The sequence below is a fragment of the Mus caroli genome, chromosome 7 (genome assembly GCF_900094665.2).
Source record: "Mus caroli chromosome 7, CAROLI_EIJ_v1.1, whole genome shotgun sequence".
NCBI classification, from domain to species: domain Eukaryota; kingdom Metazoa; phylum Chordata; class Mammalia; order Rodentia; family Muridae; genus Mus; species Mus caroli.
Window position 1 is genome coordinate 86802024 of NC_034576.1, and position 14681 is coordinate 86816704.

Genomic DNA, 14681 nt, shown 5'->3' on the forward strand with positions numbered 1-14681 from the left:
GGTTTTTCTCTAAAGAATGTTAGTTAAGGGAGTAACATTTGGAATAATTTGGATTTTTAAATTGAAAAGTAGATGTTTTAACACTATACAAATTCTTTTAGCAATCCAGACTGCAGGATTTGTCCACAGTTAGCAAGAACAATGGCTTAGATAGAAGGTAGCTGTTCAGGCAGCCCAGAGGCAAGCTGTGGCCTTTATCAGGTGGTTTTTTGTGGCACCCACTGAGGAGACCCAGGCACAGCAGACAGAGAACTGCTTCCTTGGAGAGTGCACAAGACCCAGGGAGGCTGGCCTCACCACCAAGCTCAGATCCTCAGCCCTCGGAATCATCACGGTAACCATGCACCTTTCAGGCTCCTTTCCAAAGACACCAGTGGGCACAGCAGTCCTTACCATAGGATGGCATTATCATACTGTTGCACCCTGTCCTCACTCCATTCCAGAACCTGGTGTGCACCTGTCTCCTTGCCTTTGTGCCTTTTTAAGAATCAGCAGGTTTGGAAGAGATTCTTGGGATTAACATGCTGGACCATATCAATATGGGTCCAGCCTGCAGTCTTGGGGCTATAGAAGGTGTGATCTGTTCTCACTGGATAGGTGCAATCATGGGCAGAGTGTGTGATCAGAAACTGAGCAATCTCATGAGATAGCTTGTTTATTAACTACACTGAAAATGAAAAAAAGCATCAATGGGAAACAGAGTTGAGTAATAAACTGAGCTGGAAAATACCAGTTATGTTTTCCTGAAGGACTTTGGTTGGTTTGATTTGGGGTTCTAAGTATAGATGCTGGTATCATTCATCACAAGAAGGTGCCAGTGTTGGTTTCATCTGCTCAAAACTGGTCTGTGACCTATCAGATCCAGTAGAGTTGACAATACTTATTCACTTTATTGTCTGAGCAACATTGAACACATCTGGCTGGCCTTCAGGTGCTGAGTCCTGTTAAAAAGAATTCTTGCATATTCCTAGGAAAGATGAGCATTGGAGAAAAGGTTGGAGGGCCCCAGTTAGATCATTTACAGTCCCAGGGGCTGGATCTGCCAAATGAGGCTAGAATGTTCAGGCAGTTTAGAGTGGACTCCTCCCTTCAGAGAGCTAGCACAAGCGCGGCCCAGCGGGATCCCATGGCAGGCATAGTAACTACAAGGGCAAGCAAACAGAAATCCCCAGCTGGGTGCCAGGACCCAGAGCACTTAGAAGCAAATCATGTGCATATTTAGGAATCTTGCAAAATCTAAACAGGATGCAAACTGCTGAGCTTTTACTCTCCTGGAGGAGGGGAAAACAATACTTTTCTAACAGGTCAAGAGCATTGCTCAACTGTAACTAAGTCCAATTCCTGGAAATGCTGAGTCTGCTTACCCGGATCGACGCTTTCCTCCGCGGGCAGGCATGGCCCCTGCCATTCTCACCTGTCCGGTGGCCGCCATGGGGGCAACAGGCAAGGCCACAGATCCTGGTATGTCTGACGCCATCTCTGGAAATCAACAGAGACAAAAAATTTTATTAATGACAGAAAAAGAAACCAGTCACGAGAAAGAAACCGAGAAAGCCCACCTGGGAGGCAACCCAAGGACCTGGAGGGGTTGACACTTCGCTTACTGCCAGTCACTTAACTGGGCCAGCCCTGGGCTGTCTGGGCTTTCCAGTCTTCCACCTCTGAGCAGTGGTTAGAACCATGAGCGCCGCTTTGCAGCAGTAAAGGAACTCGGTTCTCCCTGTCACCTGGAGGCAGGTAGGCTATCTAGGTAGAAGTGAAAGAAAGCCTGAGAGACAACTACAATTGGCACCAACCATAGTGCCCTGGATGAAGCTAAGTCTCAAAAGTAATTGAAGCAGTGCCCACTGACCTCCCCCTCTGCTCCCATACTAGCCTAGTCACCCACCCTCAGTAGCTTCAGAAGCCCTCACTGCAAGACCCCATGAATTCTGGGGCATTGAGAATCTCCCATTAGGCTTCATAAGGGTGCTGCAGGCTGTGGCACCCAGGTATCTCTAGACATTGTTTTCCAGGAACAAATACTAATGTAAAGAAAGAGAATGTTGGGCAACAGATGGGAATAATATTCTTTTTCTATTCTACATTGTTTCTAATAAGCCAGACATTTCTGGAATCTCTTTTAACATCCTTGATTTCAAATCAATCCACCCTGTCTTTGCCCTTTCTTGGCTGTCAACGCCCTGTACTGATCAAGACAAACCCAGATGGTGAAGCTGGAGGTGCAGGAGGTAGACCAGTAATCTCAGAAAGCAGAGAGCAAACTGTGTGAAGCACAGACACAAGAACTGCACCAGAAACACAGGACGCCACTGACCAGGAAGATGACGGGGAAAAGGAGGCTTACCTTCGTGAGGTTCGAGGGCTTGAGCCCACTGCCCTGCCTGCCCCGTCAGTGGGAAAAGTGGGTAGATGTTATCCACCCGCTGTCACCCTAACTCTGCAAAGGCAACAGATTCTGCCCTTTCCAGTTAGACCAAAAGCCTTTTGTGAGCTGTGCCTGGCCCTTGCCCCTGTCTCAGCCTTTATGGACCTGGTTCTTAGCCCTTGAGCACAGTACCCTATTTGGCTCTGTCTCCAGAGCACAGCTCCTCTCTTTTTACCTCACATACAGAGAGCATTCCGCTGACCTGGACTAGAGGAGGAAAGGCCTTTCCTGCTACACCCTTAAGCTCAATGGCTGTTGCTTCGGAACTAAAATGACTCAGATTTTCAAGCATGATTTAGCATTTGCTCCTCCACAGGAAAAGGGAGGCTGTCTGGTTTGTAAGATTCTTTATGTTTATAATGTCCTTTCTCCCTGTGAGCACAGCTTTGCTAAGGAGTTACTCAAGAATGTGAACATCTCTAATGTATGCTTCATGTTTGGTCCTTCTTTCCTGAGAGTTTCTCTGATGTATCCAAAGGAAGAGAGCTTTGGTGTTTGCATTACAAAGAGGAGGAGGAGAGTGAGGAAGAAGGAGGAGGAAGGGGAGGGGAAGGTGGGAGAGAAGAAGAGAAGAAACTGAAAAAAGAGAAAAGAAAGAAAGAAAGAAAGAAAGAAAGAAAGAAAGAAAGAAAGAAAGAAAGAAAGAAAGAAAAGGAAGAAAAGCAAAAAGAAAGAAAGGAAAACAAGAAAAAAAAGAAAGAAAAGACAGTCCCTGGAGCAGCTTCGCAGAGACTGCTCACTGTTCTTTGGAATCTTCTCCTGTGTTCAGTCCTTTCTGGGGGGTTATGGGACACTGAAGTCTATAAAGATAGGCTTCAGTGGGACAATTGGGATAAAGTGTGCATCGAGCTCCTGAGAGTAAATTAGGAATGGCCACTGAGGCCACTACTGCCCCTGTTCTGAGGGTTATCACTGTTCTTTCCTATAGAAACTAGGAAGTCATATGACAGATATCCCATAGGCTAAACAACACATTTGAGCCATTCCACTCAAAACTCTTGAAATCTGCTAATACTGACAAAATCTAAAATCAGCCCCTCCGTTATGTTCACAAGGCTTCAGGACTATCATGGTCTTGAGTGCACACACGGGAAGTATATGGGAACATCACTCACTGGGGCCATTACTGGGTTCGTGACTTTGATGTAGCATTGCTAGAGACACCCCGACAAGCTCCTTACAACCTGCTTCTGATAAGATACATGTGTTTCTAAAATAGCGGCTGAAACGTGCAGCTTCTGATGAGTTCCAAAGCTGGAGGTCAGGGCTGTCTATAGTACAGTGAACGAGTGGGTCACAACATTCTCAAGCAAGTTCTCCAGAGACATCATCCCTTACACGTTCCCAGGATAAAGGGCTCCAGGGGAGACGTGTTAGGAAAAGCTGAGCATCGATCTCCTTTATTAAACTGCCAATGCCCATTACACACACACTGAGAAATTCTATGTGAAGAAGTTACTTTCACTTTGATTAACCCAGTAGATATTAAATGTCTAGGATTCTGGAGACTTAACATTTATCGCCTGCTATGCTCCATGCAACATTAGTTTCAGCACTTTAAAGCCAACAGTCAATGCCTGTGAGCAAAGAAAAACATCAGAGTAAATTGATCTTGACCATCATTTGCAAACCTCGGAAGGTCCCCTGCTCCTTTGGGCCAGTCACTTCCAGCTCAGAGCAGGAGGGATGTGGCAAATGAAGGGCAATACCTGGCATAGCAAAATGATAACCACTGAAGTTTATTTCAGGAAAACAAAGTGGCCAATTGTGACCCAACTTGCAGAAAATAAAAGTTCTCCCAAGGAGATAAGACAGAAAGGGGGGTAATTTTGAAGATCCATTCCTGTCTTCAGACAGATAAGGGATACAAGGCAAAGACATTTGCACAAATGTTGTGTTGGTTAATGCATGTCCATCCTATGGAGCAATCACCCCAGGATGGAACGATCCCTCCCCCCTTTTCTATTCCCCACTGCTCTGTTCTGCTCTCTAACTCCTCCCTATGAGTACATTTTAGTAACAATGGCTTACAAGGGGCTAAGAGGAAGACCCAGATGGTTTTGCAGTCAAACAGTTCCAAATAGCTGCTCAAATAGGTGCTAACTACCAGAATGACTGGGCCACTATTGGTCATGGTACCACAGATGGTCATGGTACCTCAAAATACCTATCTTGCATACCCATGTGATCTGTGGGCATCATCACCAGAAAGGTAACTGCTGCTTCCCAAACCTGCCAGTGGTTTCTTTTAACTGATGTGGGAGCAGGCAAAGATTCTAGGATTCTTCTGGAAGATGACCTGAGCCAATGTCTAGTACCAAATACAGCTAAGATGTCCACACATCAAGAGTCACCCACCCTATGGAGCAATCTGAATTTGATTCTAAAATAAGGGAAAAGGAATATTGGTGATCACATTGTTTGGGAAGAAATTACCCTCAGAGCCAGTAAGACAGTGCAGCCATTGCTGCACTCTGCATCTGGGGTCCATGAAGACTGACTTTCTGGAAGACAAAGCAGCAGCATGAATGGAGACATTAAAGTAACTGGAACTCACACGAAAGTCTTAGGACTGAAAAGGTATGTGGTGTTGGTAGTGGTGGTGGTGTGTGGTGGTGGTATGTGGTGGTGGTAATGGTATAGTGGTGGTGGTGGTGATGGTATGGTGGTATGTTGTGGCGTGTGGTAGTGGTGTGTGTGTGTGTGTGTGGTGAAAATGTGTTTGTACATGTATGTATATGTATGTAGAAACCAGAGTTTGACATGGTTGGGTGTCTTCTTCAATTGTTTGCAACCTTAGTTTTTGAAGCAGAATCTCTCACTGCACATAGAGCTCACTGACTCAGGCAAGCATTCGGCAGTGAGACCCAGTTATGCTCACTGACTCAGGCAAGCATCCAGCAGTGAGACCCAGTGATGCTCACTGACTCAGGCAAACTGCTGGCAGTGAGACCCAGTGATGCTCACTGACTCAGGCAAACCACTGGCAGTGAGACCCAGTGATGCTCACTGACTCAGGCAAACATCCAGCAGTGAGACCCAATGATGCTCACTAACTCAGGCAAACCGCTGTCAGTGAGACCCAGTGATGCTCACTGACTCAGGCAAACTGCTGGCAGTGAGACCCAGTTATGCTCACTGACTCAGGCAAGCTGCCAGAAGTGAAACCCAGTGATCCCCCAGTCTCTGTCTTCCTAGTGCTGGCGGTATCACTGCCTGGCTTTTTACATGGGCAGTAGTAGAAATCTGAACACAGGCTCTTATGCTTGTATAACAAGTACTTTACCAACTGAGCCATTTCCCCCCACCTCACCTTGTGCTCTTTTAATATTAATGATGTGTTAATTGAATGTCACAAACAATAGCATATTTTAAAACTTTTTCATGAGGAACACACAATAAAGACTGTATATAGTCAGTGAACTTGAACAATGCATGCATGAGACAGAGGCAGAGGAAGACGGCCTTTTCAAATAGGCATGCCCAGTGATGAAGAATGACAGAATCTTGCTCAAGGTTTGTATTGAATATTGTCTTCCTGGAACCCTGCCACCTTCCTGTCGTGAACTTGACTTCCACCCACCCATGAAGTAGCAACAAAGGCATCTCTTGTTGCAGACGGGAGAACTCAGCAGGGAGAGGTGGGTGTCAGGCCACAAACCTAGTGAATGGCAGAGCCTGCTTAGGTTGTAGCCACTCAGTACAGGGATGCCGTCCTCAGGGTGCTCAGGCAGAAGTGGGGTGCTTTGACAGCACCACCCTGGCTACCCCAAGAAATGAACTGACACTGAGCTTCTAAGCCATGGCCACAATGGAAGTTGGGTGGCGCACAGACAGTGTTTGGGGCCACTACTCTATTGAGCCGAGGAGTCATGGGGAGTTATGACTCTCCAAGATTCAGAGGCCTCATCTCTACCATCAGACAAACACCTACCTCATGCGGTCATTGTGTGGACAGAAAATCATGCATGATGTCAGTTCCCATCTCTCCTATTATTCTTATTATTTCCCCCCCAAGAAAAGAGTATCTTTCAACACAGCTCTGTGCACACATGCACACGTGTGAGTGTGTGTGTGTGTATGTGTATGTATGTGTGTGTGTGCTTACAAGACAGACATACACACACGTGCACACATAGAGGGAGGTGTTTTATAACTTTTGAGCAAATCACTTCTCTGTGCCTTGGTTTTCTATCTGTAAAATGAGAATAATAGTGTCCTAAAGTAGTGAGGATCAGAGACACTGACGTATGTTCACGGCACTTAGATGGCACCTGGCACAGAGTCAGTAAGTACACTTATTCAGCTAAACACACACATAGGTGTTAGCAAACATAACCATCTTACCAGCAGATTCTTCCCTGCACGTCTGTGATTTCTGTCCTTCTGGCCCTATCTCATAGGTATACAAGGACGATTACACTCCAGGACCCTTGTTCTTTTCCAAAGTGCCCACCTGGCACTGATGTCACCAAAGCACGAAGGCTGCCTGAGATGGGCTTCTTCCTGAGTTGAGGTGGTGAGTTCCCTTCATGACTCTGCCTTTGTGTGAGCTGGGGACACTTGGGGAGAGTCAGCAGACCTGGTACTTATCTCTCTAGTAGAGTTGTGTAAAGTGGTGAACCTCTACTTCATGTGTCAACACTATTCTGTTCATCTCTCCTCACAGCTTCACATACATTTAAACCCACATTCATACCACATTTATATACTCCCTACATACAATGCAGATGCAACGTGCACACAAAGAACTAGTTTCAGGATCAAAGAGGATGCTAGGGGAGACATGCACTTGTGTGCTCATGCATGAATACACACACACACACACACACACACACACACACACACACCATGATCCCATGCACTTCGCCTTGGGCCTTGCATGCTTACAGTTTCTCCCTCACTGACGTGGTACCTGCTCTCAGTTTTGCACAGGTCAGAAACATGGCCCTTGGCTTTGACCAGGTTCCCACAGTTCCATACTTCCTTCAGAGGGTTGATGCATGCTGACGAGGGAACCAGAAATTCTGAGTCCATCCTTCATTCTGCTCTCAACTCCCATTCGCTATAGGCATGCCAAGCAGAGGCTGGTCAAGCTTCAGCAAGAAGCCAGGGATGAGTCTCACACATACAGATGAGGGTTTGCCACATTTGGCAAAGAATGAGTCTGTGTCACAGAAACTCAAATGCATTCCATGAGAGCTACTCCACAGGTCAAATGCAAACCACCTTACAATAGACGTAGGATTTCCCATTGTGCATGTACAAGTTTAAAGCAGGGGCAGCTCCTACATGTGGCTGCCTCTCTGCTCCTCCCACTCACTTGAGCTTCTTCTCTACTCAGATTTGGCCTATCCCACCAGAAACTTGGGGTCATACAGTGGCCACAGCTGCCTATGGCCAACAGTGACTCTCCTGTTCCTACCCTCTCTGTGGGAAAGGCTCCCACCTTACTCGGGCATCCATCCTGCTTCTTAGGAGCCTATCCCTAGCCACCCACTTTATGACTCTCCTGCATCAGCTGCTGCTCTTCACCAGGACCCCAGGGCATCCCAGGTACTTCTTTTATGCATTTCTCCCTCACTGACCCCCTCCTGCCAGTGTGCTACATTAACACCACCTCTGCAGATCTCAAAACCCTGCCAGCAAGCCTGCTGGCCCTGCAACAGGTCTCTCCACTTCTGCAGCTTGCCCGCCTGGTAACACCCCAGACTCCTGCTCGGCCCTGGCCCTCTTACCTGTACCCACTCAGCCAGATCAGATAAGCCAGCCACTCCACTCTCATCCTCAACTTCTCTTTGTTCTTATCACTGTGTGGAGTCCCTGCTCCCATCCACTTGCTCCTGCATGGTCAGGCTGCTGCCCCCTCTCCTGCCCATCATTCTGGCTCCAGTCACATTCTAGTCCATCCTTGTACCAAACTCTGTTCCCCTCCACCCCAGGACCATTGCATACACTATGTCCTTAGATGAGAATAACTCCCATCCTTCTCTTCACTCGGTTAACCCCCTGGTCATTTAGATTCAGCTTCAGTACCTAGTCTCAAGGAGGCCTGTTTCCAACCAGCCCCTCCCTCCTCAGTGTAGATATGGTCCCATTCTACCTGTAATCTTCTTGAAAGAGAATGAAGATCACAACAGTCCAGGTGAGAGACCAGGGTTGGGATGACAGAGCCTCAAAGAGGAAGAATGATGTCACTGTCTCAAAATAATGGTGTGTCAGCCTCAAGGCTCAAAAAGGGAAAACCCAAAAAAACCTTGGTCACCTGATCCTCCTACACTGAATGGGCAGAGAATTCTAGAGGAGGAAGAAAACCAAGGCTGGGCTGGTTGCAAGTTTACATGTCCTGTGTCTCAGGAGCTTGTGCTAGGACCTGATGCCAAGAATAAGTACATCAATAGCGTCTTGTGCCTGTCAACTCTGAGGAGCACAGGTCCTGCACTGCTCTCAGTTTCTCCATCCACACCCAAGGACCCAGATTAACCAGACATCCTTCCTTTGCTCAGGTTGCTGTCTGTTTGGAACATAAGCACCATTTGAAAAACCTATTTTGAGCCACAGACTGTGCTACAAACCAAATGGCAGTCAGAGATTTTTAAAGACCCAATCACGACTGAGCATGAAGCTGGCTGGGCTTTTCATATTGAATGCTGCTGGCAGTGAGAGAGGTAGCCCTGTGCTCTGGTGATGCAAGGGAAGGTTCCAGAAGACTTCCTGAAGGAGGCTACCCTGGGATCATCTATTCACTGACCACAGAAGCACGGCAGGACAGGACGCAGTCCTTCAGTGGCTTCACAATGTCCAAGCACACCCCATTTCAGTCACCTTTAAAGGACACGCCTTTTTGTTCACTTTCAGTCACTGAAACTCTGGAAACCTTTGAGCCCAAGTGCTACTCTCAACTGACTCAGTTATCCCTTGTGTTTAACGCGAATCTTCCATAATGACCTGTTCTAGGGTTACTCATCATAACTGACGGCCAAAGCAACAGAAATATCAGCAGCACCCCCAGCAAGATCAACCCCACCTGCAAGGATCCACCAGGAAACACCTGCTTGCCAACTCCTAGATAGTACTGTGACAGAGCTGTGCACACACCAGAACATCAGCTCAGACTAAGCGTGATTCAGGCTTCACAACACACATAGGGTATCTGGCCCATGGCATGGCATCTAGCTACCGACTATTCCTCGTTCCAGATCCAGTCATGCTGTGTTGAATTCCTATAAAGCAGAGCAGGCAGGAATAGCCTGGGAAAATGCGAAACTTGAGACTATTAAGATGAAAGCAAGAGGAGGAAATAAAAAAAATAGGCATTCTGTTTTCCTCCTCACTGGTTTCAAGGAAACCCACCTAGGAGGAAAGAACCCTTGATCTTCACGTGCAGAAAACTAATCACACGCCAACTTTCACAATACACACACAGGAAATATTTTCACAGCCATTCAAATAAATGAAAAGCCAAAAGGCTCTCTCTACGGATGGGAGAAGAGGAAGGAGGCAGCTAAGAAAAGGAAACGTTCCCTCCACACCCATCTTTCCCAGAGCGATGCTCGTCACAGATAGCACATCAAATGCTTCAGCCCTACCTTCTCAGAGGGTTGAACAAAGACCTTTCTTCCTTGTGAACACCACCTTCTTAGGAGGATATGCTGCCCGGGTAGAAAAAAATGTCAGAAACCTCTGGGAGCAAACGCACTGCATTTGTATTCTGCTCAGAAAATGTCATCACAGATCTGTTTACCTTAACTGTGGACCATGATTCAGCCGTGACAACTGTCTTGCATACTGATCAATTTATTTGCAGCAAAATTTCCAGCGTTAACTGCTTAGGTTCTGAAAAACTGGATGCTTGGGTTTCTTGTGCAGCTGCGACACATAAAGGAGAGATCTAAGCTTGTTACCAAAACATTTCTGCGAGAGACTATAAAGGATTTTTCTTGACGTGTGGGCAAGGGAGGGTCCTTTTCTCTTCCGGATAGAAGGCAGAGCTCATGATTCCTACAGGCCTTCCTTAGGGTGGGATGTCTAATAGCACAGTGAACAGAAATATAATGTAACAGGGAGTATAGGACTCTGCAGCCACTTTTTTGGTCAGGTTTTAACCAGCTTCTGTGACCCTCTGTAAGACATAACCATCCCACAGGCAGAATAAGCCAGGCTCTGCCACAGGTCAGGAAGTAGCAGAAACAGGAGGTATTTATGATTGGGGTCAGGAAAGGAGGGGGGGACTAAGCCCTGATCTCTCTGGCATCTATCATTCCAGACTGGACACTGAGTCCCTCCTAGCAGGCAGGCCTTACCTTTGGGGACAAGAAACAGACCCCATGCAAACTGGTGTGACCTCCCTTTTCTACTAGCAATGGCGTCACTGGTCCATTCTGTCTCCACAGGCCCCACTATGCACTGGGACACTGGTGTCATGATACAGGTTCCCATCAGTGATCATGCCCAGAAACTCTTCCTTTATCTCCCTTCTGGCTGAAGGCCCAGTGTCTCTGTGCTAAACTTTAATTATTTTTATTTAAAAAATTTGTTTCATACAATATATTCTGACCATGTTTTCCCCTCCCCCAACTCCTCAAACCCTACCTACCATCCTACCCACCCAACTTAATGATCATTCTTTCTCTCCAAAAATAAAACAAAAAAAAAATGAAAATCAAAACAAACAACAATAAGATAAAAGGTACCAAATGAAACAACACACACACACACACACAGTCCATTACATGTTAGTCATCTATTCTTGGGCAATGGGCCTGCCATAGAGTGTGGTTGATGTATCTAGGTACCACCTCCACTAGAGAAAACCAATTTTCTCTTTCCCAGCAGGTATCAATTACAAATAGTTTCTTGGCTAGACTTTATGTCCATTTCCCCTTCTCAATGTGGGACTCTGTCTGTTTTGAATCTGTATAGGATTTGTGTGTCTTGTCACAGATGCTGTGTTTCTATATGTATCATCAGTCCTATTGTGTCTGAAGGAAGACACATGGTCTTACTGCGAGGCACCGCAGGCCTCCTGAGAGCTAGAGACCTTCAGATGAAGGCTGGGGTTACTAGCCATGTAGAAGATGGGCCAGGACATCTGGTGGTGAAGTCTTAAAGTCTACAGGACAGATAGTCGCCAAGAGGGGCTCCAAGGGCTCAGGCTGGGCTAAAACCCAGGCTGAGGTTTACCAAGGCCTGAGCCTAGAAGGAGGAGAAGCACAGGGTGGGGGTAGCTGGTGGAAGAAGGCCTTGCCATGATCTCAAAGGTCTGCTTCTGCACACTCAGAAATTTAAGAATGTCAAGTGAGGCAAAGTTCAGAGGCTATGAGGAAAAGAACCCATGCGAGGCAGAGTCTGTCAGCCTGGAGTATAGTCTTAGAAGAAGAAGAAATGAAGCTATCTTCAAACATCTAAGGGGATCTTGTTGAAGGGATCACAAGAGACCAGTTCTCTACTATGGAGGTTTCCTTGTGACGATGACAAACATAAAGGGCAGGGGACAGAAGGAATGACTGGAAGCACACAGCCTGTCCAGAGACAGTCTAAGGCTGACCAGAAACCAAATGAGTGAACATGACTGACATACAGAGAAAAGCTAATAAATTATGGAATAGCCAGACAGATGAAAGTCACTCAGCCATTAAATATCAAGCTTCAAAGAATAATCTTAGAGGGAAGTGCTAGAGTAAGGAGATAGAGCAGGTTGCAGAATCTTATGTCAGAGTATTGTTCAGAGATCCCTCAAGTCCACTTCAACTACTCTGCCTGTCCCAAACGCACTTGATAGCTTTAGCTTCTGAGTCTTTTCTTGGCTTGAATGTTGAATGGCCCAAAGGGCCTATATGTGATTCTAGATTTTACTTTCTTTTGTTAAGAAAAAGAGGGGAACACACATCCTTCTTCCTGTCCTTTATTTTCATTGAGATTGGGATATTGCTGGTTACTATCAAATCTTTCCACTAGCTCATTAGGACCCTTCCCCTCTAGACATCATGTCACCTGCTGTGAGCTGATCTAAAGTCTGTGGTGTGGGAGATGATGGAGCCTTTAAGTGGGGACTAGTGGAGTGAAATTACATCATTGGCAGGCTGTGCCCTTGATGGGAATATTAGGACCTGTACTGTGTAGATTTTTTTGTCACTTGGACACAAGCTAGAGTCATCTGGAAGGAAGGAACCTGAATTGAGAGAATGCCTCCACTTGTGCAATGTGGCACAAACTTGCTTCCATCATGTATTCATACTTATGGGGCAGGAGACATGGCTACATAGGTAAAAGCACTTGTTGCTTTTGCAGAGGGGTAGGAGCTCAGTTTCCAGCACCCACATCAGGCAGCTCACAATCACCAGTAACTCCAGATATGGGTCATCAGGTATCTTTTCTGGTCTTCAGGGCACTGACATACATATGTGCATACAGATGCACAGGCACACTCACAAACTTAAAAAAAAACCCTAACCAACTAAACAAACAAACAAACAAAACACCAGGCAGCTCAGGGCTGCAGACAAAGACACCCAGAACCACCCCTGCCTCAAGGTATGGGGACAGCAGGTGCCACTACCATGATCAAATATGAGATGGAGAGATGGGAAAGATAGGAAAGACAGAGCGGATCAGTAGGATAGTATATAATAGCCTGGAGCTTACGCAGAGACATGGCCCTGCAACCTGCAGCCTGGCCTCAGGATGCCCCTGGCTCCAGGAAACAACAGAGAACAAGATAAGGAAAGATTCAACATTTTGCCTTGGAACTCCTCAAAGGACCACTATGGTCTGCAGTGCCACTAGAGGAGGCCATGTTTGTGTCTACAGTCCATGCTACTGCCGCAGGACACAATGAAACCTGAGATGAATGTGGCCCTATACAGTCTGTACTAGTAACTGATGACTTATTGATGTCCTTGGGTTTTGCTCCCTGAGGGATCAGGGCAGGGCACACTGATGTGAGTTGAGTGTGTTGTCTGAGGTCAAATTGAGGTTCATGGTCCATGCAGCTCCTGAGAGCCATGAATGAGTCTGTGGTCCTGATATGTCCAGCACCTACGTTAATGTCCGGGACCTGGGCTTCTGCCTGAAGCCATGTTAATGCCTGTGCTAGTAAGAGCTGGTTCATCCTTCTCCTGCCACCACAAGGCCTCTCTCAGTTGCTGGCTTCTGGTGGAAGAAGGGGTGCAAGCAGAGAAAGATTTATCCTCCCTTGGGATGCAGGCCACTAGGAATTTGACCATGCTCCAGCTTTTCCTCCCTTTCTTCTTGTTTTGCTTGTGTGTGTGTGTGTGTGTGTGTGTGTGTGTGTGTTTNTAGNNGGGGGGGGGGGGGGGGGNGGGGGAGGGAGGAGAGATCAAGGGGGAAGGTGCTTGGAGATCAGAGGATGAGGAGGTGAGCACCATCAGGTACATGATATGAGATTCCCAAATAGATAATCAATAAAAATGATATATACCAAGTAAAGAGTACAACTACTATGAGAGAAAGGATTAGCTTGCTACCATCACAGATTGTTGAGTCCTTTTTAAGCAAAGGTGCATACAGAAGCAGAGATAATAATGTAAAGTTGAATTTAAAAATATGTCATTATTACAATGTCTGTTTGGGATTATTTTTGTAAACGACCTTAAGAATAAAGAATCTTTCGGATGTCATTGTCTTATTTGTTTGTTTAGATGGTGTATCTTTCAAGCAAAGCTCTTTTTTGGACTTGTCTTTTCCAGGGTAAACTAACCATCATTTATCATGCTTATTATTCAAAGGATTCTCAAGGAGCAAAATCTCTAACATCACACTGCCACACCTATAGTAAATCATTGTCAGCGCAGAGATAATTGAGAAGACAGAGAGAGAAATAAAAGTATAATATACCAGGGAACTATAAAGTCCCCCCAATATGCCCTGCTTCTTCATACAACTCAGCTGCAAACACACATCCTGTAAACATCATAGCTTGTAGCATAGTAAAGATAAGGACATGTAACTTGGCAGAGCCAGATACCACTATTCCTTACACAGAAATACAAATGTCTGCAATGTGAATACCACTAATAAGTGACAATAGTAATAGTAGCAATAGTCATGCCTGTTACAGTGTCAGATTGTCATTCAGTAACTGTAGCATCTGGCTTCAGCCTGGATCATGGTCACACATTGACTTTGAAGCTCCACAACCAGCATTAAGTAAAAATGAATCAATTCAATGCACATCCAGTATGTGCTCTCTCTCTGTGTGTCTATCTGTTTCTCTGTCTGTCTGTCTGTCTGT

The 14681-nt window shown here is 46.1% G+C and overlaps 1 protein-coding gene across 6 annotated transcripts in view; it reads right to left on the reverse strand.

Moving 5' to 3' along the window:
- Arnt2 (aryl hydrocarbon receptor nuclear translocator 2) overlaps positions 1-14681 on the reverse strand; it is a 156866-nt gene that overhangs the window by 112150 nt on the left and 30035 nt on the right. For 3 of the 6 annotated variants that reach the window (XM_029479466.1, XM_021167418.2, XM_029479470.1), the window contains exon 2: positions 1365-1479. In XM_029479466.1, the coding sequence (XP_029335326.1) occupies positions 1365-1479 (115 nt within the window). Of the gene's footprint in view, positions 1-1364; positions 1480-8531; positions 8634-10017; positions 10139-10172; positions 10298-14681 lie in introns of those variants that run through there. The other 3 variants (XM_029479467.1, XM_029479468.1, XM_029479469.1) reach the window with 3 other exon arrangements.